Source organism: Populus euphratica, unplaced genomic scaffold (assembly GCF_000495115.2).
Source record: "Populus euphratica unplaced genomic scaffold, PopEup_1.0 scaffold3.1, whole genome shotgun sequence".
Lineage (NCBI taxonomy): Eukaryota > Viridiplantae > Streptophyta > Magnoliopsida > Malpighiales > Salicaceae > Populus > Populus euphratica.
This window is the reverse complement of record NW_011499847.1, coordinates 3948556-3974925: the sequence shown is the minus strand read 5'-3', so window position 1 is coordinate 3974925 and position 26370 is coordinate 3948556. Positions and strand designations below refer to the sequence as shown.

Below are 26370 nucleotides of genomic sequence, written 5' to 3'. Positions count from 1 at the left end.
TTGAATACCTATAGGCAATTGTTTAAAAATTCTACATGTTATTTTCATATATAATTATTTATAAACTAATGATTAATATTTCTAACAACTTATTAAGGCAGTCAAGGATCTTTATTACGAATTTTCTATTTTCTTCCTTCTTTGAATTTATTTCCAAATGAACCCTAATTTCAATTAGGAACTGTCAATTAGTTCTCACTTGTTACCGTTACGGTAAAAAAGAAATTCAAACTGAAGCACTCTTTCATTTCAGACACCAACTACCACACGCGATCTGACGTCGCGCGTCAATATCTCCTTATCCTATCAGTTCGCCACTTTACCTCTAATATGGACCCCACAAATTATCAAATCCAATGGCTGATATCTCTCCATCACACAATCTTAGGGTTTTCACATAACCATCTCTATATAATCCCCTTTGAGCCCCTAGAACTCTTTCTTTATTTACTGCAGCCCCGCCACTGCACCACCTCTCTCTCTCAATATCATCGCCGCCCCGCCACAACCTCTTTCATCCGGCGGCCAATATCCTCTCCTCCTCTACCCCCTTCCCTCTCCTCCACAAAAACCAAAAAAAAAAAAGCAATAAGAAAAAAGAAATTCTAAACTTCTCTCCTGGACATTTTATCAAACAGTTGGTGTGTGTTTTTTTTTATTGTCGTAATAAAAAGAGGAGAGGGAAGTTATATCAAAACCCGAAAAAAAATCTAAACTTTTTTGAGAAGCAAAAAAGAGAAATTGAAATGGCACAGGTTCAAGTACCGGCGCAGCCACAGAATGTGAATGGAGGGGCTAATAACCCAAATTTTGTTACGACATCGCTTTATGTGGGTGATTTGGAAGCGAATGTGACTGATTCCCAGTTGTATGATCTGTTTAATCAAGTGGGTCAAGTGGTTTCCGTCAGGGTTTGCAGGGACCTGACGAGCCGCAGGTCCCTTGGTTATGGTTATGTTAACTACAGCAATCCTCAAGATGGTTATTTTTTTTTTTTTTTTTGCCAAAGTTTTGGTATTTTTAGTTGGTGATTATTGGTTTGTGTTAGGCTATAGTGTTAATTTGATATATAATTGAGTGTTTTTGGGGGTATGAATGATATTGTGATGATTTATATATTTGAGTGTAAAGTTCCAAACTTTAGTATGTATGGGAGGGTTTTTCAATTGACTGTTGAAGAATTTTATATGTTGTAAGGATTTAGATTTGATTGAATTTGATAATGAATAATGCATTGGTACCCTTAATATTTTGCATGCAGAGAACTATTTTGAGTTGTTTGAACTGAAAAGAGTCATCTTTTTATGTCTTCTTTATGTGTCGTTAAATTCTATCTGTTCCTTCTGTAATACTGGAACATGTTGACAGCTGCAAGGGCATTGGAAGTGCTGAATTTCACTCCAGTTAATGGAAGTCCAATCAGGGTTATGTATTCCCATCGTGACCCGAGTGTTCGCAAAAGTGGGGCAGGAAATATATTTATTAAGGTATTTGTACTGGATTATCAGTCAATTTGCTTGTTGCCGTGGCTATTTTTATAATTTTTGGTATCCGAGAGTTCTAGTTCTGTTTGTTGTCTGACGTTATGAATGCATTATTTTACAGAATTTGGACAAGGCGATTGACCACAAAGCACTGCATGACACATTTTCAGTATTTGGGAACATTCTCTCTTGCAAGGTTGCTACTGACCCCTCTGGCCAGTCAAAAGGCTATGGGTTTGTGCAGTTTGATAGCGAGGAAGCTGCTCAAAAAGCGATTGAGAAACTGAATGGCATGCTGTTGAATGATAAGCAAGTTTATGTGGGACCTTTCCTTCGCAAGCAGGAAAGGGACACTGCTACTGACAAGATGAGATTCAACAATGTTTTTGTGAAGAATCTATCTGAAACAACAACTGAGGAGGATTTGAACAAAGCTTTTGGTGAATTTGGAACTATCACCAGTGTTGTGGTGATGAGGGATGGTGATGGAAAGTCTAGGTGCTTTGGATTTGTGAACTTTGAGAATGCAGATGATGCTGCTAAAGCAGCGGAGGCCCTTAATGGAAAGAAATTTGATGACAAGGAATGGTTTGTTGGGAAAGCTCAGAAAAAATATGAAAGGGAAGTCGAGTTAAAACAACGGTTTGAGCAGAGCATGAAGGAAGCAGCTGACAAATTTCAGGGTGCAAATTTGTACATTAAAAATTTAGATGATAGCATAGGTGATGAGAAAATTAAGGAGCTGTTTTCTCCATTTGGTACAATCACATCTTGCAAGGTATGCAGCTTTTGAATTTTGAGTAGCTAACCACCTATAGGCTATGTTATGTCACCTGCTCACAAACATGTTTTCATGTACAGGTTATGCGAGACCCGAATGGAATAAGCAGAGGATCAGGGTTTGTTGCATTCTCAACTCCTGAAGAGGCATCTAGAGCTGTAAGTTGATACTTTTTCTTTGCATTCATGAGGATCCTATTATGCACTAACATCATTTTGTTATTTTGATAGCTATTGGAGATGAATGGAAAAATGGTTGCTAGCAAACCTCTATATGTTGCCCTTGCACAAAGAAAGGAAGATAGAAGAGCCAGGTTGCAGGTATGTTTTCTTCACATACGTTATTTTTTTGCTTTGTTCTTTGTCAATGTCCAGCTATGCTATCTTCACTTTTTGATTATTGCCAATCCTTTCGAGTTATCTTGTTCTTGTTCCTTGTAATGTTATTTTTCATGGATGTGTGTGCATTATAGATTTCTTTTAATTAAACAGGCTCAGTTTTCTCAAATGCGACCAGTTGCAATGGCACCTTCAGTTGGTCGTATGCCAATGTACCCCCCTACTGGTCCTGGTCTTGGACAACAAATATTCTATGGACAAGGCCCACCTGCTATCATGCCACCCCAGGTAATCCTTTCTACCCATGTTGCTTCAAAATAATTGCATAGCTGTTTGTATGGATGTTTGTATCTTTTACTAATAGGTTGGTACCCGCTTGCCAATTTGATAAAAAATGCATTACTTGGAAGTTCTTTGTAATGATTTGTTTCTTCATCAGCCTGGATTTGGGTATCAACAGCAGCTAGTGCCTGGTATGAGGCCTGGAGGGTCTCCTATCCCAAATTTCTTTGTGCCAATGGTTCAGCAGGGGCAGCAAGGTCAGCGTCCTGGTGGTCGACGGGCAGGTGCTGGCCAGCAATCGCAGCAGCCAGTCCCGCTAATGCAGCAGCAGGTTCGTATTGTCTTCTCCTTAATAATAAATTGAGAAGGTAGAACCCTTTCTTATGGTTTTGTATAAATGACAGATGCTTCCTAGGGGACGTGTCTATCGCTACCCTCCAGGACGTGGATTGCCTGATGTTCCAATGACTGGTGTTGCTGGAGGCATGCTTCCTGTTCCATATGATATGGGTGGCATGCCAATGCGTGATGCAGCATTGTCTCAGTCAATTCCTGTTGGGGCTTTGGCTACTGCACTTGCAAATGCTACTCCAGATCAGCAGAGAACGGTATGCACTATCCCTATGTTTTTGCTTTTTCATTTCTATTTAGCTGTCCCAATTGAGTAGGTTAGGATGGGTAGGCCCTTTGGCTGATGCTTTCAAGTTCAGACACTTGTTCTGGATGCATGGGTCATTTTGGAAATTTTAGTACTTCCCTTCGCAAAACAGGTCACTGTTTGTTTTTTCTAGTATCTGGAGGTATTTGGGTTTTTGTTGGACAACCAGAAACAAAGATATGGCCATAACCTGAGAAAAAGTGTTTTCTAGATGTAGTAGTAGATTTTTATACGTGTCTACCGGGAGTATTTGGATTTTCATGTCCCTAAGGGAATTTAGGATAACATGAGCTATCATGGTCTAAATCTCATCATTAGTTTTGAATTCAATGATTTAGGTGAGAGAAATAACTAGCTGAAGCTGCCATTTTATCTTGCACTAAAATCATGGTTCATTCATTTTGAATGTAATATGGATTCAAGGAACATGACAAAATATTACAAAAAGAACAAGAGAGGATCCCAATCCCAATCCCTAATGGGATTATAAAAAATGCCTCTACTGAAGAGGGAAGTGGAATGAGCATGGTCGCCTAATACATCTGATACTCGTTTGTTCGTAATTGATACTTAATTTCATGAAATGAATATCTGAATACGTTTTACTTGCTGCATAACTGTAGATGCTGGGAGAAAATCTGTACCCTCTTGTGGAGCAGCTGGAACCTGAAGCCGCAGCTAAAGTGACAGGCATGCTTCTGGAGATGGACCAGACTGAGGTTCTGCTCTTGCTTGAGTCACCAGAAGCTCTCAAATTAAAGGTTAATGAGGCGATGGAGGTTCTAAGGACTGTTCAGCAGCAGGCCACTGGCACAGCGGATCAACTAGCCTCATTGTCACTGAACGACAACCTTGGGCCCTAGGTAGAGCTTGGGCATGGTTTTTGAAATGCCGGATGTGAAATCCATTCTAGAAATGGCTTTGATGCATTTTAGACTTCGATTGCTTGGTAGCTTAGGCACCGGTTTTGGCTTGCTTATGAGTTTCTTTCAGAAGTTATTTGGATGTTTATGCTTTAATTTTTGTTATGCGAGTGACAAATTTCCGTTGCTTTAATTCGTTCGTATGATGCCATGATCCTGTTTCAGCATATGTAGCCATGCTGGATTAATTGTATTCTGGGCCGGAGGTGGCCCATTTTGCACCAGAGAAGCCCGGGATTAATTTTACTTCCCCAATCATCCAAACTAACAATTTATCCTTATCCTGCAAAATGGAGATTTTAGTGAATAACCGAAAAATAACATTTCGGCTAGATAATTTTTCCTACATCAACCTCCGAGCCCGGGTATCATACACAGCTTTCAATGCTAGCAGAAAAGCACCTATACGCATAAAGTTACTTACATTGTTAGATGTCCGGGGTTGCTCGTTTAGCAGTGTTGATCTGAATTAATTAAATTATTTTAAAAGAATTAAATATATATATATATATAAAAAATTAAATTTTATATAATATAGACTATATAACTAAATAATAAATTTTAAAAAATTATTTGAAGTATCTAAATCAAATTTTTTTATTTTATATTAAAAAAGCTTAAATTTTTTTGTTAATATAGATTTTATATACGCTAAAGTGCTTTAAATTTTACTTTGAATAAAAAAAATTTCTTGTGAATAGAAAATATATATTGAAAGTAATTAAATTTTATATTGAAAAAATAAAATATTTTTTTAGTATTTATATAATAAATTTTAAAATGAGTTAATAATCAATTAAAAAATATTAAAAAATGATTTTTGATTAGAAAAAAACATATTTAAAAAAAAAAATATCTTTACCAGATTACCTGAATTCTAGATTGATCTAGTGGATCTAACAGTTTTTTCTAGGACAATTGCTAGATCAATTTTAAAATGAAATATCCCAAGATAAAATCCCAGATCACCCAAATTCCGAATTGACTTGCCATGCCGAGGCTGATAACTAAGATGGAGAGAAATCTAGATTTACTTTCTGCAGTGGCAGAGGACGACTTAGGCATCCAGCTATGGAGAACGATAATCTCTGCTCTCCTGCTGTCAGTTAGGCGGGGTTTCTGCTTCACCTCGGTCAATACAAGTTGAGCTAAGCTCACTGTAAAGCAAGAAGTACAATAACAGTGTAAGGTTTGTAGTTTTGCTATTTTCGATACGCCCATTGAAATATTTCCCTAGCATTTTCTATAGGGCTGAGTCAACGTTCTTATCAGGGTGGCGTGGCTTCTCAGCACCAAGTAATGAAGACTGGATTAAATCCTCTAGCACTAGACACCGCCTCCAATATCCTTGACCAAGTAATGATCGACAGCCACAACCAAAGCCAAGTTACAACCATTTCCCCTCTTCAGTCCAATAAAATTATCAGAGGTGAATATAATTCTGCCACGCTTTAGAAATCAAGTAAAGTTTATACCTGGAGAGATAGCTGACAGCTCAATTGCACTTGGCTCAACATGAAATGGTCGGTCCGGCTTTGAGATATGGATCGAAAGCAATGAGTGGTTACATCGAATTTAACAAGGGATGACTGGGTTTTCCGCAATCATCAAGCATGTGCATACAACAAATAAACGAGTATACACGTAAAACAGAATTTCGTTGAAATGAAACGCTTGGGATGTCCTCTCCCCTAAATTTCTAACCTGACATGTATAATATGCACAGAAACAACTCTAAAGCAACTGGTTCTGAAAAACTCCCGATGGCACATCCTGTTGACATCACGAGGCTATGGATCCTACCACTGGTTATCAGCCTCGGCAGCATTCAAACTAGTGCATAAATTAAGCTTCCTCTCGAATAGGACGTCTTAATCTTATTCCTCCTACTTCAACTTCTCCAATCAAACCCGTGCCCTGAGAATTTGAAATCTGTGCTTCTGAGGAAGTCCCTGCCTCATTTTGCTGCTTCTCTTTATACTCTCCGTAGTTATGAAGCCTGCGACCAATGAGATAGCGATCATCACGAATGGAATTGTGAAGGTTGGTGAACCAGACATGAAATCTCTTGGCACAAAAGCACAACAGGCTGAAGCAGAGGCATCCCAGCCATGCAAATCGGTACACTGCTGAGTTTACTGCTAATGGGTACCCAAGAACAGGAAATACTCCTCTTGATAAGACATAAGGTACACACAAGGCTGTTAGCAGCTTCATTATTATTGGGAAAACAATCTCCTGCAGTACCCAAAGGCCTTGCAGCCTTGAGAAACCATCTTCTCTCACCCTTTCGAATTTTATTCTCCAACTTTCATCCACCAGCGGCATCATCTGGTCCAACATTACCTGTTCAAGCACAAGATTCAATGTTGAGAAAAGAGAACTCCTTCAAAGATTCTTTTTCAGTTCATAACTTGGATATCTACATATCACACATTCAAATCAAAGCCTTCTATCTTTTTAGAAAAAGAGAAGGTTCCAACATAATATATGAAACAGAAATCATTTTGATATCACTACTGTCACGATCCCAACCAACCATGATACTACCCTCCTTTTGCTCTAGAATCTTAATGGCAGTAAGGTGATGCTCGGATAAAATCATCAGTGTATTTATTACATGTCACTGTACGGAAATTATGGTAGCATGCAGCAGAAAAGGGATGAACAAAATAAGCATTTTGCTAATCCCCAATATTTAAGAGGGACTGCACAATTTGATAACTCACCAGCCGAGTCCATATCTTGAGAAAGATGAGCCCTAATGCCCAATCCTGATACAGAAGGAAAACAGGGCTTTCATCTACAGGCACCCGCATAGGCACAATTACCAAAAGCTCGAAGAGCAGCCCAATCAACACTGGAATAACAAAAATCTGGACAACAAACAGCAATTTTAAGTGTTGAGAGTCGAAGAGTTCCAGTGTACGAGAAACATAAACTATGACATACCCATATTGACAACAGAGCCGAGCTCTTGAGAACAATGCTGCACCACTTCCAGATTTGGCTAAACAAAACTGTTGCCCTCTTTGTTCTAATTTGCTCAACAGAGTATCTTGCTCCAGCTAAAGCAGTCCAAATGACGTAACTTCCAATTACAAAAGCATATAGATCTGAATAAAGAAGTAGAACAAGAACAAATCAGTGTTCTCATAAAAAATGCATGGTCCAAAAGGACAGCTAAGAAAATTCAATCAATTACCATTGCACTTGATGCCATGAGTTATTGGCAGAAGAGGAATGGCATTGAAAAGAGCACGCCCAAGTGATATTGGAACAACTATCAACGTGGAGTTGAACATAAGTAGCGTCATCCATGCCACCACCAGCAAGAGGACAATCCGTAGAACAAAGCTGTACCTACTAAAAGATGAAAGTCCAATATCAGGAAGCAAGAAATGCAGCTTGTCCCAGTGATCTTAATTAAGTGCAACAACAAATAAATGATGGTAAAAGTATTAAAGTGATAAATAATGCATCGTTAATAGAAAGTTTTGGCAGTTCATGATGCACAGAATTGCAATACCAATAGGCACTAGAGGATTAAAGAGTAAAACAATGCACAATATATAACATAATCGATCATAAAATCATAAGATATTCATGGAAAGCCACACAGCAGAACACAAGGATATCATGAAAATATTCTTAAGGCCTAAAGATAAAGGCTCTTTCTTTCCTTGCATGTAAGATTTAGAACAAACATTGATCTATAAGATAGCAGCAATGTCACAGGTGATGGAATAATGGCACACAGATGTACTGCCAGTAGATGTCATAGAGGTAGCCTTATGAAAGAGTAGAATAACTTCCAATTCTTGCTATCAGAAAAATAGAAATCAGAAGGGTAATGGATAATGTACGGGTAAAAAGGAAATATATATATATAGAGAGAGAGAGATAGAGAGATCGAGCATAACTAGCAAGCTACTGGAGATGATAAACTGTTTTTAAAAATAATAAGATGCAGGTAATAAAGGTGTTCAAAAGCAGAGCAAGCTGAAAAGAAAGATGTTATTCATACAATCAGCTGAAACTGTCAATGTAGCACATTGTGCTTACTCTGAATCAGATTGCTCATCAATCTCATCCTCCTCTGCAGAAGTTCCAGCTGCAAGAGTGGAACTGTTTTGGTCATCTGCAGCTGCAAGAGCCACTAGGGCCCTGTCTTGTCCACCTTGTTGTGCAGCCTGTAGTCTATCCTGCCTTCCTTGCTCCACATTTCCATTGTCTTGACCACCATTGTCCTCAGCTCCAGCCAGTAAGAAATCTGTTAAGCCAAGTGCCCAGCCTACTGCTGTAAACCAGTAACGGAGAAGGGACTTGATTGTGGTCCGCAACTTAAAATGCTCAATGGCAAATGGGATGCAGATTTGAAAGAGAAGCATGTCAGCTGGAATTTCAGTGAATGGATCGGATACCCTGAAATAAATGTGCATTTAGATGTTAGCAAATAAAAGTAATAAACAATTGTGGTAGCTGTAGACATGAACAGTGGTGCCCATAAAGAATGGATTTCTTCTTACGAAATGTCCAGTGGAAAAATGGAAGGTGCCATTCTCATAGCAAGTTTAACAGGTAAGAATACAAGCATCACAATTAGACTTCCATAAACAGCAACAGACAATAAAACTCTGCGAGCATGCTTGTGCACAGGATCATCAATTAAATCACGGAACGGGTTGTAGTTAGGATCTGCTGGATCTCGAAGAAAATACAAGACACCATGGCGCAAAACCTGCAAAGAGCAATGAAGAAGTAAAAAAGATTATCAACACAATTGAACCACATGATCAGCTATTCAAATTTGAATTATGATAAGATGACTGAGAAGAATACCCCACGAAGAAGGCTCACGAAGATGCTGATTTGTAGCATGTAAACAATTCCTACAACCCAATGAACTAACGAGCTTGCTAAAGGAGAAATTGAGAAGAACTGAACTCTTTGAGCCATAGACTTTCCAAACATCCTTATTGTACAAATATCCAGCCACCATCCACACATCAAAGGGAACACCCCGAGTTCAATAACTAGAAGGAAGGCAACCTTAATCATGGTCATCAAATGTCTCGTTGCTGCCAAGAATTGCCTGAAGAGGGATGGAATTGTCTCTGCTATAGAAGCAATACCGTAAAACCTCCCCGTGGTCAAAGGTTCACCCTTAGTGTACCGAATTAAAGCAACACCGCCAAGATAGAAGAAGACTAGAGAGAATATAAACATGTATCCAATGGCAAGAGTCGTGACATCAGAAAGCCGTGACGTGCCAACACTTGCCCCTTTTAAGAGATCTGCAGAAAGTGGACTGCTTATGTTATTTGAGACTTCATTTAGTCCACTGGCATTTACATTCAACATGTCCGCAACCTGACCGAGAACTCCACCATCTTCACCTTCAGATGTCAAATTTGCAACAGCAGTTAATGCATTCTTCAAGGTGATATTTGCTAAGGAGAGAGCAGTATCTGTAAGTGGCATAACTGTTGACAGCACAGGAACACTTGCAGAAGAGAAAAGCCATGATATGTAGTACAGTATAATCCGTCCCAGAGAAAATGGCACAAAGATTACAACACCGAGGAATATCATATTGCTAGCCAAAACCTGCCGGTGTATAAAACCAAAATGAAAAACTCACCAACATGGAAAATAGAGGCTCCATTTTATTCAACCTATACTTTTGTCTTTATGGACTGAACAGCATTGCAGAGTGAATAACTCTTCAAATTAGTTGCAAGACACAAAGGAAAGCAGAAAGAGTTGGACAAAAGGGAAAAAGATTGTTTCAATTGCGAAATATCTTCTCTCTCTGTTTTTTTTTTTTACAGCACTCCCTTAAAAAAGTTGGTATTGAACTGACTAAAACAGGGTAAAGTAGAAAGTGAACCAGTATACTAATTCCTTGTCCTCAAATCAATTTCCATTTGGGTTAAACCTATGCCCGACATTCACAAAGGAGATGGAGAAAAGAGCATAGAATCGTAACCAAAACATATAATTCAAATGAAAATGAATCAAATGTTATTGAGTAAAGTACTTGGTGGAAGATGCTAAGAATAACACCATACTATATGATATAGATCTGAACTTACAGTAAATGCATTTTCAACTAAATGAAAAACAGGACCCTGCATGCCAACGAGCTCATCAAAGGGCACATCCTCTGCACCATCAGCATCATCTAAACCATCAAACATCTGTTCAACATGAGCCTCGAGACGAGCTGCCTGCATCTCCCATCGAGCAGCAACATTCTCCGCATTCCTTCGGATTATTTGACCACCCCCAGCAATTCCTTGTGCTCCACCAGCATCTTCAGCATTTACCTCACCAGCAACATTTCTATTGACCTGTCCTGGTGGTCGTCTTGCAGCTCGGGCACCGTTTCTGTCTCCTTCATCTTCTCTCTCAGCATCCTGTCCTCCAAGCTCTCTTAAATGCCTGAAGTAATCTCTCAGAGAAGTGGCGCCAAGAAAAATGAAAACAATACTCGCAGAAAGCAGGAACCCATGCAGACAATCAGTAAGAATAACAGTAGTGGAGATGTGACTTAAGAATAATCTCTGGGCTTCACCTAAACTCCTCACAAAAGCCAAGCGCCATATCCAAAACGTAATAAAGGGTATAATTAGAAGCCAAACTGAAAGCACAAAACTAAGACGCAAAAAGAATTGTAGAACATGACAAGTCTTCATTGTCATCCCTACTACAAACTCCTGAAAAGGAAGCCTAGCTGGGGCATTCTCAGCATAAACAGGAGAGAAAGAAAAAGGATGTTTGCAAACCTACAAAACACATGAAGAAAGCGATTAGTAAAAAGAAAATCATTAGTAAGGAAAAGCATTTCATTCCCAATTTGACAAAAAAGACTAGAGATAGCGCTTTCAATCATGCGTTTAACCCAATGCCCAAAAAAATCATGCAATTCACCAGTTTTCTTAAAATTAAAATTCCTGTGAGCCTAAAAGCATATCCCGTACAAACCTCATGATAATCCGCAATCAACAACGTAATTGAAACACTTCATAGATTAAAGCCAAAAGGCAACAAACACTTGGGTTTTTTCTTTATGAAGACACTAATTAAACCCTAATTTCACCAAATTGAATTAAGTAAACAATATCCAAATCCTAAGTAAACCTCTTCCAATCAATCTTTCAACATGTCAATTAATATCTCACAAAACCCCTAATTAACAAATCAAACACACAAAACAATATAGCAAGAGAGAGAAACCTCGCACTGGCGAGCATTACTATGATTAAGCCACTGAAGGAGACAATCCTGATGAACAAACTTAATACTTCCACTACATGCGCACGGATACCGTAACGGATTCTCCGCATCTCCTGGATTTCTACAGATCCTGCAAACATCCTCCTCTTCCTCGTCGTCATCGAACCTCGCCGCCGACAACAACGACACCGTCTTTACCCCGTCACTCTCCTCTTTCCCCATCGAACCCGATGGAGACTGCGTCTGGTTTACGCCGTCGGTGGCCGTTGCGGAGGTGATCGGCTGTTGTGGTGGTGGTTGTTCCACAGCGGAGTCGATCTCCATGGGGTAGGGAAAGGCTTTTAGGTGTGGAATTGACAGGCGAAACAGGGACGCAGTTGGCTCAGTGAGTTGATGGCGCGAGTTAAGATTGGAGAGGGTATTCGGAGTTTGTTTTTCTGGAGATTTTATTGGAAAAATAGGAATTGCAACGCGGATCTAGTGTGTTTACGCTTTTGTCCTGGTTTGTGGGTTTTATTACGGTTGTGTCCTGGTGGATTAATAGTGAGGATAACGAGGAGGTCGGTTCGATAGGGACAAGTAGATGACGTGGAGGTGTAAAAAGGCAATTCACCTGTGAGTTTTGAACTAAAGAATCTTTTGAATGTGTGGTTATTTTTTATTTAAAAAGTATTATTTTTTAAATTTATTTTTAATATTTACATGCTAAAATTTGTTTAAAATATATAAATTTAATTTTAAAAACATTTAATTTCTTAAAAAATATTTTTAAATAAAAAATACACTTTAAGATCTTATTTGAAAATACAATTAAAATTATGTTTGTTAAAAAGATAATTTAAAAAATTAATTTTTTTATATTTTTTAAATTATTTTGATATACTAATATTAAAAATAAATTTTTAAAAAATAAAAAATATATTATTTTAATACATATTCAAATAAAAAATATTTTAAAAAATAATTCAACTTCGAAACATCATAAATCCTGGCCAGACCTCAAATTAGCCCTTAAGTTTTTCAAAAACTCCAATTGAGTTTTCAACCCAAAGTCTTTATAAATTTTCCCAATCTCTTTTAAGGATTCTGAATTTTGATTTTTAATGTTTTAATACATTGTTGAATTTCTCTTGAATGATAAATGGGCTCGCTTTCTGCTCTCATCCTTTTTATCGTCTCGTGTATAAACTTCACATGGAAAAAACTTACTGTCGGCCCGTGAAAACTTATCCCCGAACAACTCGGCTGTTAAAAAAAAATTACCTGGCAGTATTTTTTTTGAAGGGCCACGAAAGAATTAACGGAGTTGAGCAACCAAAAGCTACCTGGAACAAGAAATCTTTAATTAAAACTAAGATAAAAAAAAAATAGAAGAAAAAGGTCTCGTCCAAGCACCCGTGGATTCGTATAGTGTTTTGCCTTTTACGTCCTTTATTTTCTTTGCTATGATCATCGATTTTTTCCCCTTTTATATCAATACTGTACTTGAGATTTGATTTGTTTTAATTTATTTTTTATATAATTATCATATAGTTTTAAAAAAATATCTTCGTGTTGGTTTGACATTTAAAATTACGATCATCTTTTTTTTTTCTTCTAGTTATTAATTTTTTTATTTTCAATTTAATTATTTAATATTATATTAATTAAAATTAAAATTGATAATTTATCTTGATCAATTTTTTATGTAGCCATCTTAATTTTTTTTTAAAAAACCATATCATTGAATTGGTGTTCAATTTTACAATAAAAAATTGATTTTATTGTTTAAAAAAATTAGAAATCAGGGGACTGCAGACATCAATTAGGATATCAAATAGGAGGTCTTTTTAAAATACAGTATCAGTAATTTTTTAATTAATTGTGTAGTTGGATTTTGTCAAAAAAAAATTATCATTTTAGTTTGAAAATTAAATAGTTTGGTCCAAAATGTTATCTTATTCGTATTTTAGCCTTGAAGTTTAAGAAAAAAGAACGAGAGTTGCTTAAAAATAATAAATAAAAAAAGAAAATTGATGGATGATCACTTTTAAATGATAAAACTTGAAACTTGTTGTTTATAAACTTTATTTGTGAAGTATAATTTTATTATATCAATTTTTTAAAATACAATTATAATGTAATACTACGAAGCACCTAAAATCTTTTGGACATATTTTTTTAAATATATATAGACAACGATACCCAAGACACAATCATTATATCAGAGTCCATTTTCACTTTTCAGAAGGCCTCATATCCCACTATCCTTTGAAGCTATTTCTAAGCACTCAAATCCACAGTGCGTGCTACACACGAGCCCGTACTTAGCATGATACCATGGATCCATCCTTCTGCTAGTCTCACTTAACAGAGTATGAAAACGAAACCAGAAAATGACAGCCTTAGCCTAATCTTTCTCTTGCCTTGCCTTTGACAATTTTCATGGTTTCTTTTCTCCTTTTCCTTTACCCCCACCTGCTCTCTCTCTCTCATATAATTAGCATCCTTTGGTGTAGTTGTCGGTGGAGCAGTAGCACCGCATCCTATGCAAAAATACCAAGCTCACATTTGTCCTTGTATAAGATCACCTGATATTTATGGGCTCAAATTCTTGTGGTCTATACTCTACACTCAACTGTTTTCCAATCCACAGTTTCTACCTTCCACGTCAAGGTTTTGCTGCATTTAAGTCTTGACAGTTTCTACATTATCAAGTCGTCCCCCCACAATCCCTCTCAGCTGCTTTGATAGGAACATTAATGGTGGATGATCCTCTATAGCTGTTAACATCTTCTTGCTAAGCCAGGCTCAGGTGAGCAACAGCTATAATGCTTGCCCGCAGCGTAGGAGATAGCTAGATATGGTAATTGATGCTTGCTGATATTAGTAGATGATTCAAGTAGGCTCATCTGTGTATATTTTTCATCAAATGATTGAGCATTAAGTGAAGATTGTTTATTGCATTATTGAACTAAGACTAGCTAGGAGCTGAAGTCTTTAACTAGAAATCTTCACAAGAATGTTTATTGGTTTCGAATTTACTTTATAAGTATAAACAGAGAGTGAAGTTATGGACAACAAGACATGGCTTTGGAGGAAAAGATCATCTGAAAAGACAATTGTGGCAACGAACAAATTTGGCATTTTCGTGAAAGGAATCGATGAAGAGGTAGCTACAGGGCCTTCTCTTTAAATTTCTATAGCAGCTTTCCCTTCCCCTATGTGAAAACACCATTATAATCCTTCTAACGATTTTTTTTGTTGTCAAAAATTGAAAGAATTTCATTACAAAATAGACTGGAAAACACCTTTATGAGCCTTCTATTGTGTGATCCAGTCCTGTAGCAATCTTGCATACACCTTTATTATTGTTGTTTCTTTCTTTACTGATTCTTCGACGGAAGAGGAAACTCGCATTTCAGTGCGAAAAGGTTACTTGCGGATATTGAACGAACTTGATTGTGAAAATGTGAAATCCGACTCATGCATTCCTTTGTTTCATTTCACTAGACGCAGAATATTCCGGTCGGGAATGGATTAGGACCGGTTAGACGAAATTTAAACGAGAAGTTAACTTCTGTGCTTGTTGATTGTCATGCAAAGGATGATCCCGTGACAGAAAATGAAAAATCAGAACAAAGAGCTACCGCAGGTGATTCATTAATCCATCAGTTGCTTCTATTGTCTGTATTTGTATTACTTTCGATAATCCTTATTCTTTATATGCTTGTCTAGTAGTCTCTTGGTTAATCCAATGAATGAATATTTTTCTCGTAGGCCAGGAAAAGACAGAAGCAGAAGTAGATTGCCTAAAGAAAGAACTGGATGGAGCTCCGAATCAGGGAGTAGCTGCAAATGAAAAATTAAGTCACTCAGATGCCGCATTAAAGAAATGCATGCAGCAACTGAACTCCTTCCGAGAAGAACACGAGCAAAAGATACACGATGCTGTCATGGAAGCAAAAAGTGAATTTGAGAGGGCACAGAAAACTTTGGAAGGGAAGTTGATGGAGACAAGCAAAAGGCTTACAAATTTAGCCATTGAGAACACAAATTTGAGTAATGCCCTTTTACTCAAGGAGAAATTAGTTGAAGAGCTGCATAAACGTGCATCTCAGACCCTTGCAGAATTCAATACACTAATGGCTAGATTAGATTCCTCAGAGAAAGAGAATGCTTTTCTGAAGTATGAGTTTCACATGCTTCAGAAGGAACTTGAGGTTCGAAATGAGGAACTGGAATATAACCGCCGGTCTTCTGATGCATCGCGAAGGCAACACTTGGAGAGTGTAGGTAAAGTCACGAAACTAGAAGCAGAATGTCAGAGACTTCGCACCCTAATGCGGAAAAGGCTGCCTGGTCCTACTGCTTTCTCAAAGATCAAGAGTGAAGTCGAAATGCTGGGAAAGGAGACGATGGAATTAAGAAGAAAACCGAACCTCACCAGAGATTTGGTACTCAGAGACCCCATTATGAAAATTTCTCCAGAAATTCCTGTAAAGAACATTGATTTCCTGATCGAGCAATTACGTGGCAAGGAAGAGGAGAATAAAGTTCTTAGAGAAATGATGACCAGAAAGAATGCTGAACTCCAATCTTCAAGAATCATGTTTTCACGAACTGCTTCAAGGTTATCTCAGGTCGAGGCTCAGGTTATGGAGCTTTCTGGAGACCAGAAATCCGTGGAGCTGACAACGCATTGCCCATCATCACGTGAACTCTTATCTCCAATTGCGGGTTCTGATGCTGGATCATGGGCTAATGCTCTAATCTCAGAACTGGAACATTTCAGAGATGGGAAACTCAAGAATCCGTCAGGACATAAAGCCATTGAAGTTATGGACATGAGTTTAATGGATGATTTTGTTGAGATGGAGAAATTAGCTATGGTTTCAACACAAACACCTTCTGCAGGAGGGAATCGCCCTTCCTCAGCTGGCAAGGAACTAGTTCCCGCAGAACAAGAGAAACAAGAGAGCCACTTGAAAGATGATTCAACTGATAAGTCTTTCGACTGGCTTCAGGTTGTTCTGAATGCAATATTCATACAGCAGCGTATTTCAAAACGAAGTCTAACTGAACTCCTGGAGGACATTAACATTGCTTTAGGTTATATAAATCATCCAAATGTTTGCGAACCTAATACATCAGCATTCTCAAGGCTTCCTGTGGAGTGTGATATTAGCGGTTATATCACTTGGAAGTCTCCAAGTGAATCTTCGATTGTGGATTCACTGAATGAAACTCCCAGGGCCGACACCCCAGTGAAAGAAACAAGCAAACAACACTATCAATCTAATCTGACTGATCTGCAAGAAGAGAATGATAGACTGAAAAATGAGCTGAATGATATGGAAGCCAGGCTGCATTCTGCAAATGATAAGTCGGAGGCTCTGATGATGAAGCTTCGGGAATCAGAACAAAGTGTTGAAAGGTTACAAGCAGAAGTGGAAATTTTGAAGGAATCAAAAGGAATGATTGAGGATCAAATTGAAAATCAGAAGTCAATCAATGAAGATCTTGATACTCAGCTTACAGTTACCAAAGCTAAATTGAATGAGGTCTTCCACAAGTTCTCATCTCTAGAAGTTGAATTTGAGGACAAAAGTAACTGTTGTGAAGAATTAGAAGCAACTTGCCTTGAGCTTCAACTTCAGCTGGAAAGGTAACAAGTTTTTTCTTCTTATATTCTCTGCAAACTACCAAAACAAAAAACCTTTCCTAGATTGAAAGAGAACTCTCATGTATTTGTAACATTAATGATTAAACAGTGCTAAGGAAACCCCGAGCTGTGGCATAAATGAAGAGGGAAAACAACCACAAGATGTAAGTTACTGATCACATCTTATTGTGTTGATTAAAATGCCCTTATCAGATATATATACTCGACAACTTAGCTAGGAAAGTAATTTGATCGCAATAACAAGATAGTCCAAATACTTCACCATATATAATTGTTTTATTTCACGAGTACTGAATCTGATGGTCAAATTTGCAGGGCTGGGAGATCAAGGCTGCGTCTGTTAAGTTAGCAGAGTGCCAAGAAACCATCCTTAATCTTGGAAAGCAACTGAAGGCTCTGGCTTCACCAAGAGAAGCAGCACTCTTCGACAAGGTTTTCACTACTACTGGTGCCACTGCCGCTGCTACCAATATCAAGAACATGAACAGGCGCTTCTCCTTGCGTGATCAAATGATAGCTGAAGATAGATCCAAAGCAATTATTCTCAGATCTCCAACTGAAGATGCACAAAAATCATCTCTTAACCACACAGATAACGATAATGAATTGATCAGTACTAATGCCCTGGTATGTGCTCCTGAAGCATATTTTGGACCAAAGCACAAATCCGGTAATGCTGCAGTTGGGGCTCTGGCTATTATTCCAAGTAAAAAGCAAGGATTTGGTTTGCTGAGGAGCCTACTAATGAGAAGGAAGAAAGGGACTAGCAAGAAGTCACAATCCTTAGTGAAGGTATGACAGAAAGTTGTTTAAGCCCAGTTGGAAGAAACTGCTGTTTCCATGACAGCACCAATTCAAGCTGGACTAGAGAGCCACTGCGCTCATGATCTTGTGGTTGAATAATTTAATGTTTCCTTTTCTTTTCTTGATGATTGGAGATGTTGATAATGTGGGTATCAGATCTTTTTTTCCTTTTAGAGAGGGAGAGAGAGTGTGAGAAATGTATACTGGCTTTAAGTATTGTGTACATATATCTAGGTTTGATGAAATTAAAGAGCTTAAAGTGGCACCTGTAACTGAGAATGGGATGATATGCATATGCTGTCATTGATATGGCTGGTGCACGTGGTTTGTTTACTTGACATTATAGTATCTTCTAAATTTTGGAATGATGGTGGTGATTGATTGAGACTAAAACTCAAGAAATTTCAGATCCTGTGCTGCTAAACTAGTAAATTTGACATGAACTGTCGACACACGAACCTTGAGGATTCATGGTTAATGATCTCGTTTGATGAAAACGCAACAAATCCAGCTAGCTGATCACCTCCAAAGTAATAATCGGATCATCTCTTTTATCCACACCCAGCCAGTCCGCCAAATTTTTCACAGCCAAAGAGAAGATATTCTTTTATTTGACAGAGAAATGCAGGCTCAACATGCTCGTTGACAAAATGTATAATTAAAGAGAAAAGGATGTATCAAGTGTTACATCTTCTTGTGTTATACCTTACAATAACTCTATGCAGATGCCTCAAAACCCATGCAATACAGGACTATTTTCACACTGCTCTTCCAGTAAGAGAACAGCTGAAACAAATAGAAATCAAAGAATAGATTAGATAGCAGATTCTACGACTATGAAACGCATGATTCTCACCAAACTGGCTATTAATCTTTGTACAAAATGAATCTTGCAATTTCATCAAATCCAGCCTCCCTATAACATTCTGCAATACGCTCCAAAACATTATCCCAGGTTCCTTTAATAGAAGCTAAATCCAACAAGAAAGCAGCCTCATCCAATGCTATCTGCATGCCAAATCAATATGAGCGTCAAAATCAGCCCACGTGAATTAGATAGATGAGAGTAATGGAATTTCAGTCTTTTGCTTATCAGAAAGATTTATTCTGCTAGAGTGGTACCTGAGCAGCCGCCTTTCCCTTCTTCAAATCCTCCTGCCTGCCCTCTTCACTCACCTTCTCCTTAATGTATTCAATTTGCTCATCCTCCCACTGTGCAATGCCAGCCACTTCCTGATCAGGAATAACCAAAATCAAGATTAGGGGAAAATCAGAAGAAGGAAAATAATAGATCTAAAAGACGATGAATTCTAATTGAAGAAGGGGAAAATCAGAAGAAGGAAAATAATAGATCTAAAGGACGATGAATTCTAATTGAAGAAGGGGAAAATCAGAAGAAGGAAAATAATAGATCTAAAAGACGATGAGTTCTCATTGAAGAAGGGTCAATACCTGATATGCACAACCTAAAGTCCACCATGGTGATTTTAAAGCAACCCTGGCAGCATCTTTAGCTTCTGATGTACGTCCAACTCTAAAAAGAAAGTAATTGAAAAGGTTTGGTTGAGAAAAAAAAAAGTGTAAGACTTGAAATACATGGAAGTGCTCTGAAAAGATTTCTACGAACTTCTTCAAAATCTCTGCATAGAATACAAAGGGCCTTCCAAATCCTGGAAATAGATCTTTTTTTGTATAGAATTCCCCTGTCACCATTGCCGAAACCTTCCACCCACAGCATGGAAGAATTTGTCAAGTGCAAAAGCTCTAAACATGGTAACAATTAATGGCCAAAATCATAAATAACTTACATGATCCCCTTGGTCAAAATGGCGAGCTACTTTACGCTCTAAGACATCTGGGAACAGCCCAACCTGAAAAATAATAAAAAGTTGCAACATGTAGATTCATTTACAAACTCACTTATACAACTTTACCTCTTTAAGAAGATAGCCATCGAGGTTTGCAGTCTGAGATTCAGCAAAATCACCCCTCCGGTAAAGTTTCTCGCCCACATCTGAAGCAGCATGAAAGAGTTCACCATCACTTTCGTTGAAATTGTTGGCATCTTCTTCAACCAGAATTCTGTGCATATATTGATCTACCTGCATTGCAAGAGCTATAGAATATAAGCTGCCCTTGTCCAACTAATCGACACATTTTCTGAGACCCTGCCCAACGCACACAGAAAAGTGCAACTTTCGAATGGTATTGAATTTGATATAATGAATAATCAACATAATTATGCACACAAATGTATAATGCTATTATATTCTCCATCTAACTATGCACATTGATGCATGCTTACAGTTTAATGCATTACATTCTTGGCTAAAAGCCACACCCCATGCTTGCGAACATCCACAACCGGCATCTCCATTCTGTGTTAACAGTATCAATTTGTGTAGATTAATAAAACAATAAACAAGTTTGCCAATTGCCATTAACAACAATGAAACACGCTAGAAAATTAACACAACACTCGACTAGAAAATGCACGTATCTTACCCAGGTGGGGCTGTTGGCCAGCGCAGCAGTGCAGTTACGGAACCTATTGGCAAACACATGTATGATATGAAACTGAGTTTCCACTTGAACTGCCCGAGACTCATGAGTGCATGTATCAAAACACATTGTACAAACAAATTCACGTCTAACCTGACAGATTCTCCGATAGAGGAATAACAAGTGGAATCAACCCTTGTCTAGATCCTGGAGAAATGATGGTTTCACCTGTAAACAAACAAATAACAAAACGTGGCAGCCCGTGAATTAAGAGACCAAAAGGAAAAAAAGAAAAGGAAAGCACATTTGACATTTTCAGGGTTTTTTCAAATACCAAATATTATTATATGAATGATCAATACCTCTAGTTTGAAGCATTTTGAGCAAGTAATGGAGATGCTGAGGAGGTTGAGTAGCAGCTACTTCCTCTATGAATGATATGTGGCCTGCATTTTCACTTGCAAAACTCTCTAAATGCCATAAACTACCAATTAACAATTGAAGTCAATAGAATCTCTAACCCATCTTCACCAAATTTTGCTGAAAATAGAAATAGCTTGCAAGTAAATGATATTTAATTATGTATCATCTACATTGACCAACAAGAATTGACAGTCAAAACTATTGAAAGGGTCGTCGTGGAATTACCAGAGGAGGAAAAACATCTAACCCTGGCTCTGACTTGGCGAAGAGGGAGAGTGGTAGTAGAAGGGACTCTGTGCGCCACACCCAGCACTCCTATCTTCATAGCTTCTCTCTTCAGTCTCCACTCCGTTGCCACCTGTGTATTTCAGGATAAGAGTTCGACAGGTAAATATACAACGGCTACAGAAAAAGAAAGGAACAGAGATTTTGCTGGTGGTGGTTGGATTTATTCCTGGAATGGGCCAGGCCTAGTGCCCCATTTGGATATGGGCGTTTTCAGTTCTACTTTTCATGGCTGAGCCCTTTGTACTAACTTGCAGTTGCAGGCCTGTTGTAAACATTTTGCTTGTTCGTCCCAAGGATTTATGGAATTTGAATTTGCTTGTATTGGCTTTGTCTCCAACAATAAGATCTTGGGTTTAGAGTTTAAACTACAGGCGTTGAGGCTAGATATTAAACTGTACCAAATAAATAATAGAAAAGGTTATAACATATTTATAAATACTGCAGAAAAATTTCAACTGTTGCAAAATCTGGATGAGTATCATCCTCCCACTCTGACGTTGGCCCTCCTCCACTCGATTTAAAAAAATCAGCAACAATTCATATTTTTATTGTGGTAAGGAATAATTAATAAAAATTTAAAAATGTACCTAAATCACTCATTAAAATATAATTAAAATACAAATAAAAAAAATAACACGCATGAAGATTAATTTAAGTGCGTAAAAATGAATCGTGAACGAAAATGAAGAAAAACAAGGCAGCACGAACATTTGTGGATATCAAGAGAGGATGAAGCATAAATCACTTTGGGTTTTTAAGAGTGACTATCTATGTTTTGGATGAATTAAGTTAAAAAAAAAAGTTAATATGAGAGATTATTCATTAATTAGAGAACGGATGTATGCTTTTTTATGTTAAATCAAGTCTCTGTTTTTATTTTTTTCAATTCTAAATATCAGATTATTTTCTCTGCACGATCAAATTGGCATGGTGAGATCTATATATGTGCTCCCTAATTAATCAGACGACGAGCAAGGCAAGAGAGCCTGGGGCTGCAGCCGCTTCCTTCATTTCAGGCAAGGCAAGAAATCCTGGGGCTGGAATGATGTCTTTGGTCGCCATGATTTGCATGTCAGCTCTTCCTGCATAGCTCACCATGTGCATTGAGTGCCTGCGTTCCCCCACAACACAAAATATATATATATATATATATATATATATATATATATATATATAAACCATCTTAATTCAATAATTTAAATTTTTAAATGAATTTTCAAGATATAATTTATATTATTTTTTAACACATCTCTTCAAATAAAATCATGTCAAAAAATTATCTTGACTCAATAATTTAAATTTTTAAATAAAATTATAAAATATAATTTATGTTATTTTTTAAAAAATAAGCAAACTAATCAATGATCCCCCGTGAAAAAGGGTTTAAACATGGATAAACTTTTAGGGTTTAGCGTTTGTACATGGGCCATGCTAGATGTAACGTTACAGGATTGCCTGCCAAGGTGATCTCCTCTTGAGGTCCTGCCACATTCGAGACAGTAAACGTAGCGCTACAAAGTACCCTGTAATTAAGGTAATTAAGGACATAAGCAGCCTGAAATGCAAACAGAAACGAATTGTATATAAGCTTACACCAAAACTATGAACTAATTAAAAAAAATTCGATGTCTTTTCACCTTTGATCCTAACAAAGACATTACTAGATCTCCAATTTGAAATGCGAAGGGAGCCTCTGATGTTTTTTTTCTTCTCATCAGTCATCACCTTAGCTTTTTCCACATACTAATGTTATTTTCTTTTCCTAAAAACGAAACACAATCCCTCTACTTCTTCCATGTCAGCCACTCAGAACGCCCAGAGATCTCAAATTTTATGGGCTGAGAGTAATATTTGTTAAAGATGCACTTCTTCCCATGTTTTTTTTTCTTTTTTTTAGAGTTAGTTTGGAATTTTGAGTATAAATGTTTTTTTAAATATTTTTTATTTTAAAATGTACTAAAATAATTTTTTTTATTTTTTAAAATTATTTTTATATTAGCATATTAAAATTATCTAAAAACACCAAAAATTATTAATTTAAAAAAAAACGTTTTTTAAAATACAAAAATAAACAAAATCTTACCCGGTAAGTCCAAATGATATTGCAGATAAAAATAACACCTTCTTATGACATGCATCGTTATGTGAGTCTCGTAAAAATATTTCATGATATTTATTTTAGATTAATATGAATGAACCGGGTCAGCTAGCGTGTAACTAATTAAACTATACCGGTGCCCCCAAAGATTGAATACGTCATCATGTTAGTTGAAATGCAAGCACTCCATGATGTTGCTCTAGACTTTTTCGACCATTCAACAAGTTAGTTGAAATGTCACAAGTCATATTGTTGTCTGAATTGGAAGATGCGTAAGGCTCTGATTGGTTGGTAAATTAACTTTCTTAACATGCCTTAGACAGTCTTTAATCGCTGACTAGATGAAGGACCCCTCCGTCCATCGCCATTAATATGAATTTGATCCTAATACAATTTTATTTTTTTTTATCAATTATTCCCATATCTAATCCGACAATTGTTCTGGTTGGAAGACGAATCAAATAGACAAAAGGAAACATGCCGTTAATGATTAATCCACGAGTAAATTACTATATAAATATTTTCCTAATTGTAGAATAATAACAAAATCTGTATTTTTTTTCTGAAAAAAAACAAAATCGCTTGTACTTACCGCTTTAGGAACAGCTCTCTTCACAATCTTCATGTCCTCGATCAAAAACGCGGCGGTGCCCAGTTTCCTCGGCCACAGCTCCACCCCATCACCACCAGAAATCGCAGTCTTCTTGTCACTAACCCACAAAACTCTCAATATATATACTAAAAAAAAGCCAAACTAAACCAAAACATTTTTAGATTTCCCAAAAGGAACCCCCTCCCATCCTGCCGTTTCCCTTCCTTCCCAGGATCCCTCCTCCCAGTTACCAAAGTAGGCATGGCCTCGGGCTCACTTGCTTTCCTGCAGATCGCCAAGAACAATGCCATCCAAGAAATCCCATCTCCCAACGCGTGATGAACCCTTAAAATAGCACACTTTTGCTCCCACAAGACATAGATTTCCCATGAAAGCTTGTTTATGTTCAGTGGAATGCTAACTGATAAATCAGCTAGGCATTCACTATTTTGTCAGCATCATCGTCATCACGTGAACAGAAAAAAACACCTTTCGTTGCTTACAGTAATGATGTGTTGATCGACATCGATATCATTAAGGAATTCTTGATTGCTAATTAATTGATGGTGTCTGTGCCCATCTCTTTTTTTAAACCAACTGGACAGTGGATTATGGAGTTCGTCTCTGGCCGGAGGAAGAGCCTGCTTGAAGGAGTTACAGGCTCGTCGGAGTTACTTTCCGATGGAGCCATTGGAGACGTGTGTCTTTGGGTGTGTGTGGGGTGGGGGGGGGACAAGGAGAGGCGCACATATTTTAAACGTTTTTTATAACCTTTTTCTTTACATTTTTTCATTGTTTTTAAAATAAAAAAATCATGAACAATACAGTTTTTTTTTTTTGTTATGCATATATTTTTTTAGCAATATATATATCTCTGTGTGTGTGTCATGAATTTAATTTTTATTATAAATATAACATAGATAATTTTCTTAGTTAACAACATAACTTTTTCTTTTTAATTTGAATGAATTGATTTCATATTTTATAATTAGATTAAAAAATATAAAATATTGAGATGAATATTATATATTTTTTATAAGAAAATAATTGTATTTTTAATTTGTTTTTTTCGATCATTCTCATCAAATAGTACGTTTTTCAATTTTTCATTGAAAATTTAGAGCTAGAAAATGGAAATTCTTTTCTATTTTTGAACAACCTTTGAAAAAATAGTTTTTTATTTTTTAAAATTGAAAATATTACATTTAAATATAAAATTTTAATTTTTCTTTTTTAACTTCACGTTTCTTTTAATTTAAACATTACTTTATTTATAACCACTCTTAAAAAAAAAAATTGTTTAAAAGGGAAGAAACGAAACCAAAATAATTTGCATGGTTGAGCAGTGTTTATTTTCGTGGTGTTATGGTATTTTTGAAAAATAAAAATTAATTAACTTTTATATATTTTTAATATTTTTTTTGTTAATATCAAAAGTAAATTTAAAAAAATAAAAAAATATTTTTTTATTTTTATAATTTCGTTGACTGATTGACAAGCTACACTCGAAGATGGTGTTCTTGATTTATATATATATATATATTTTTCAGGTCTCAACTGGATTGAGCAGCAAATAGGGAACTTACGGGGATTTGAAATCACGGACGTTGGAGTAGTGATATCCATAGGCCCACAAGCACGTACAAGTAGACCAATCACTGAACTGTGTTTTTCATTCCAGAACGCAAACTACTATGCACCGTCGGCAACGTCGTTATCGGAGTTGCAATGTTGACATCACAACAACGTCAACTGCAATCCGTAGAAGTAAAGCAATGTCTGAAAATCACTTGGCCAATTTGTAGTTTTTAATAAATAAAATGCTAACTGTCTTAAAACAAGGGCAAAAGCATCCCTCGAGGACCATAACAAGTCTCAGATTGAATTACCCATGCTGCAAATGGTCTTGCACTGCTCATCAACCCATAATAATAATAATAATAATAATAATAATAATAATAAAATTACATGCTAGGCTACCCGTAACAGATCGGAGGAAGGAAAGAAGGACAAAGGACATATTTTGCCTCCAGCTATCATGTGATTCTCAATTAGGTTGCCAACCAAAGTAAATTCCCATTTGGATCCCTCGTACAGCAAGAATTACTCAAACAACCCCATCCATAGAATTTATGAAAAAAAGATGTTGTTTTAAGAGAAATATATCCTTGTTTTTTGCGTTGATATTGAGAAAAAAATTGACCCTAAGGTTAAGTATTTATAAATTTTATTAATAAAATATAAAATAAAAAAACTGAATCTCACCTAGAATTTAAATTGACCTAACAAG

General features: G+C 36.9%; 4 protein-coding genes across 10 annotated transcripts; 2 read left to right on the top strand and 2 right to left on the bottom strand.

The window, feature by feature from the left end:
* The first annotated feature begins 433 nt into the window (after positions 1-433).
* LOC105108272 (polyadenylate-binding protein 8-like) lies at positions 434-4630 on the top strand. Its single transcript, XM_011002524.1, has 9 exons — positions 434-981; positions 1369-1487; positions 1606-2262; positions 2346-2423; positions 2496-2585; positions 2757-2891; positions 3043-3216; positions 3290-3493; positions 4167-4630. The coding sequence occupies exons 1-9, from the start codon at positions 747-749 to the stop codon at positions 4404-4406; spliced, it is 1932 nt and encodes a 643-aa protein (XP_011000826.1). The 5' UTR covers positions 434-746; the 3' UTR covers positions 4407-4630.
* A 1379-nt stretch (positions 4631-6009) lies between these two features.
* Positions 6010-12166, bottom strand: LOC105108264 (probable E3 ubiquitin ligase SUD1). 2 transcript variants are annotated; one of them, XM_011002515.1, is made up of 9 exons: positions 11709-12166; positions 10565-11257; positions 9309-10076; positions 8996-9207; positions 8532-8891; positions 7672-7829; positions 7419-7582; positions 7196-7342; positions 6010-6812 (listed from the first exon to the last, which is right to left on the bottom strand). In XM_011002515.1, the coding sequence occupies exons 1-9, from the start codon at positions 12030-12032 to the stop codon at positions 6312-6314; spliced, it is 3327 nt and encodes a 1108-aa protein (XP_011000817.1). In that variant the 5' UTR covers positions 12033-12166; the 3' UTR covers positions 6010-6311. The 2 variants fall into 2 exon arrangements, with proteins under 2 accessions (XP_011000817.1, XP_011000814.1); XM_011002512.1 differs by having other exon boundaries at positions 7672-7832; positions 11709-12165.
* Positions 12167-13996: 1830 nt separating this feature from the next.
* Positions 13997-18542, top strand: LOC105108223 (filament-like plant protein 7). Its single transcript, XM_011002455.1, has 6 exons — positions 13997-14502; positions 14750-14859; positions 15201-15342; positions 15468-17355; positions 17462-17516; positions 17689-18542. The coding sequence occupies exons 2-6, from the start codon at positions 14761-14763 to the stop codon at positions 18169-18171; spliced, it is 2667 nt and encodes an 888-aa protein (XP_011000757.1). The 5' UTR covers positions 13997-14502; positions 14750-14760; the 3' UTR covers positions 18172-18542.
* Positions 18543-18800: 258 nt separating this feature from the next.
* Positions 18801-21511, bottom strand: LOC105108231 (uncharacterized). 6 transcript variants are annotated; one of them, XM_011002490.1, is made up of 11 exons: positions 21328-21509; positions 21042-21149; positions 20833-20907; positions 20683-20725; positions 20498-20555; positions 20112-20279; positions 19986-20048; positions 19805-19899; positions 19630-19711; positions 19300-19410; positions 18801-19185 (listed from the first exon to the last, which is right to left on the bottom strand). In XM_011002490.1, exons 1-11 carry the CDS (start codon positions 21425-21427, stop codon positions 19045-19047), a joined length of 1044 nt encoding a protein of 347 aa, XP_011000792.1. In that variant the 5' UTR covers positions 21428-21509; the 3' UTR covers positions 18801-19044. The 6 variants fall into 6 exon arrangements, with proteins under 6 accessions (XP_011000792.1, XP_011000799.1, XP_011000770.1 ...); XM_011002497.1 differs by having other exon boundaries at positions 21042-21125; positions 21328-21508; XM_011002468.1 differs by having other exon boundaries at positions 19630-19899; positions 21328-21511.
* Between the last annotated feature and the right edge of the window lie 4859 nt (positions 21512-26370).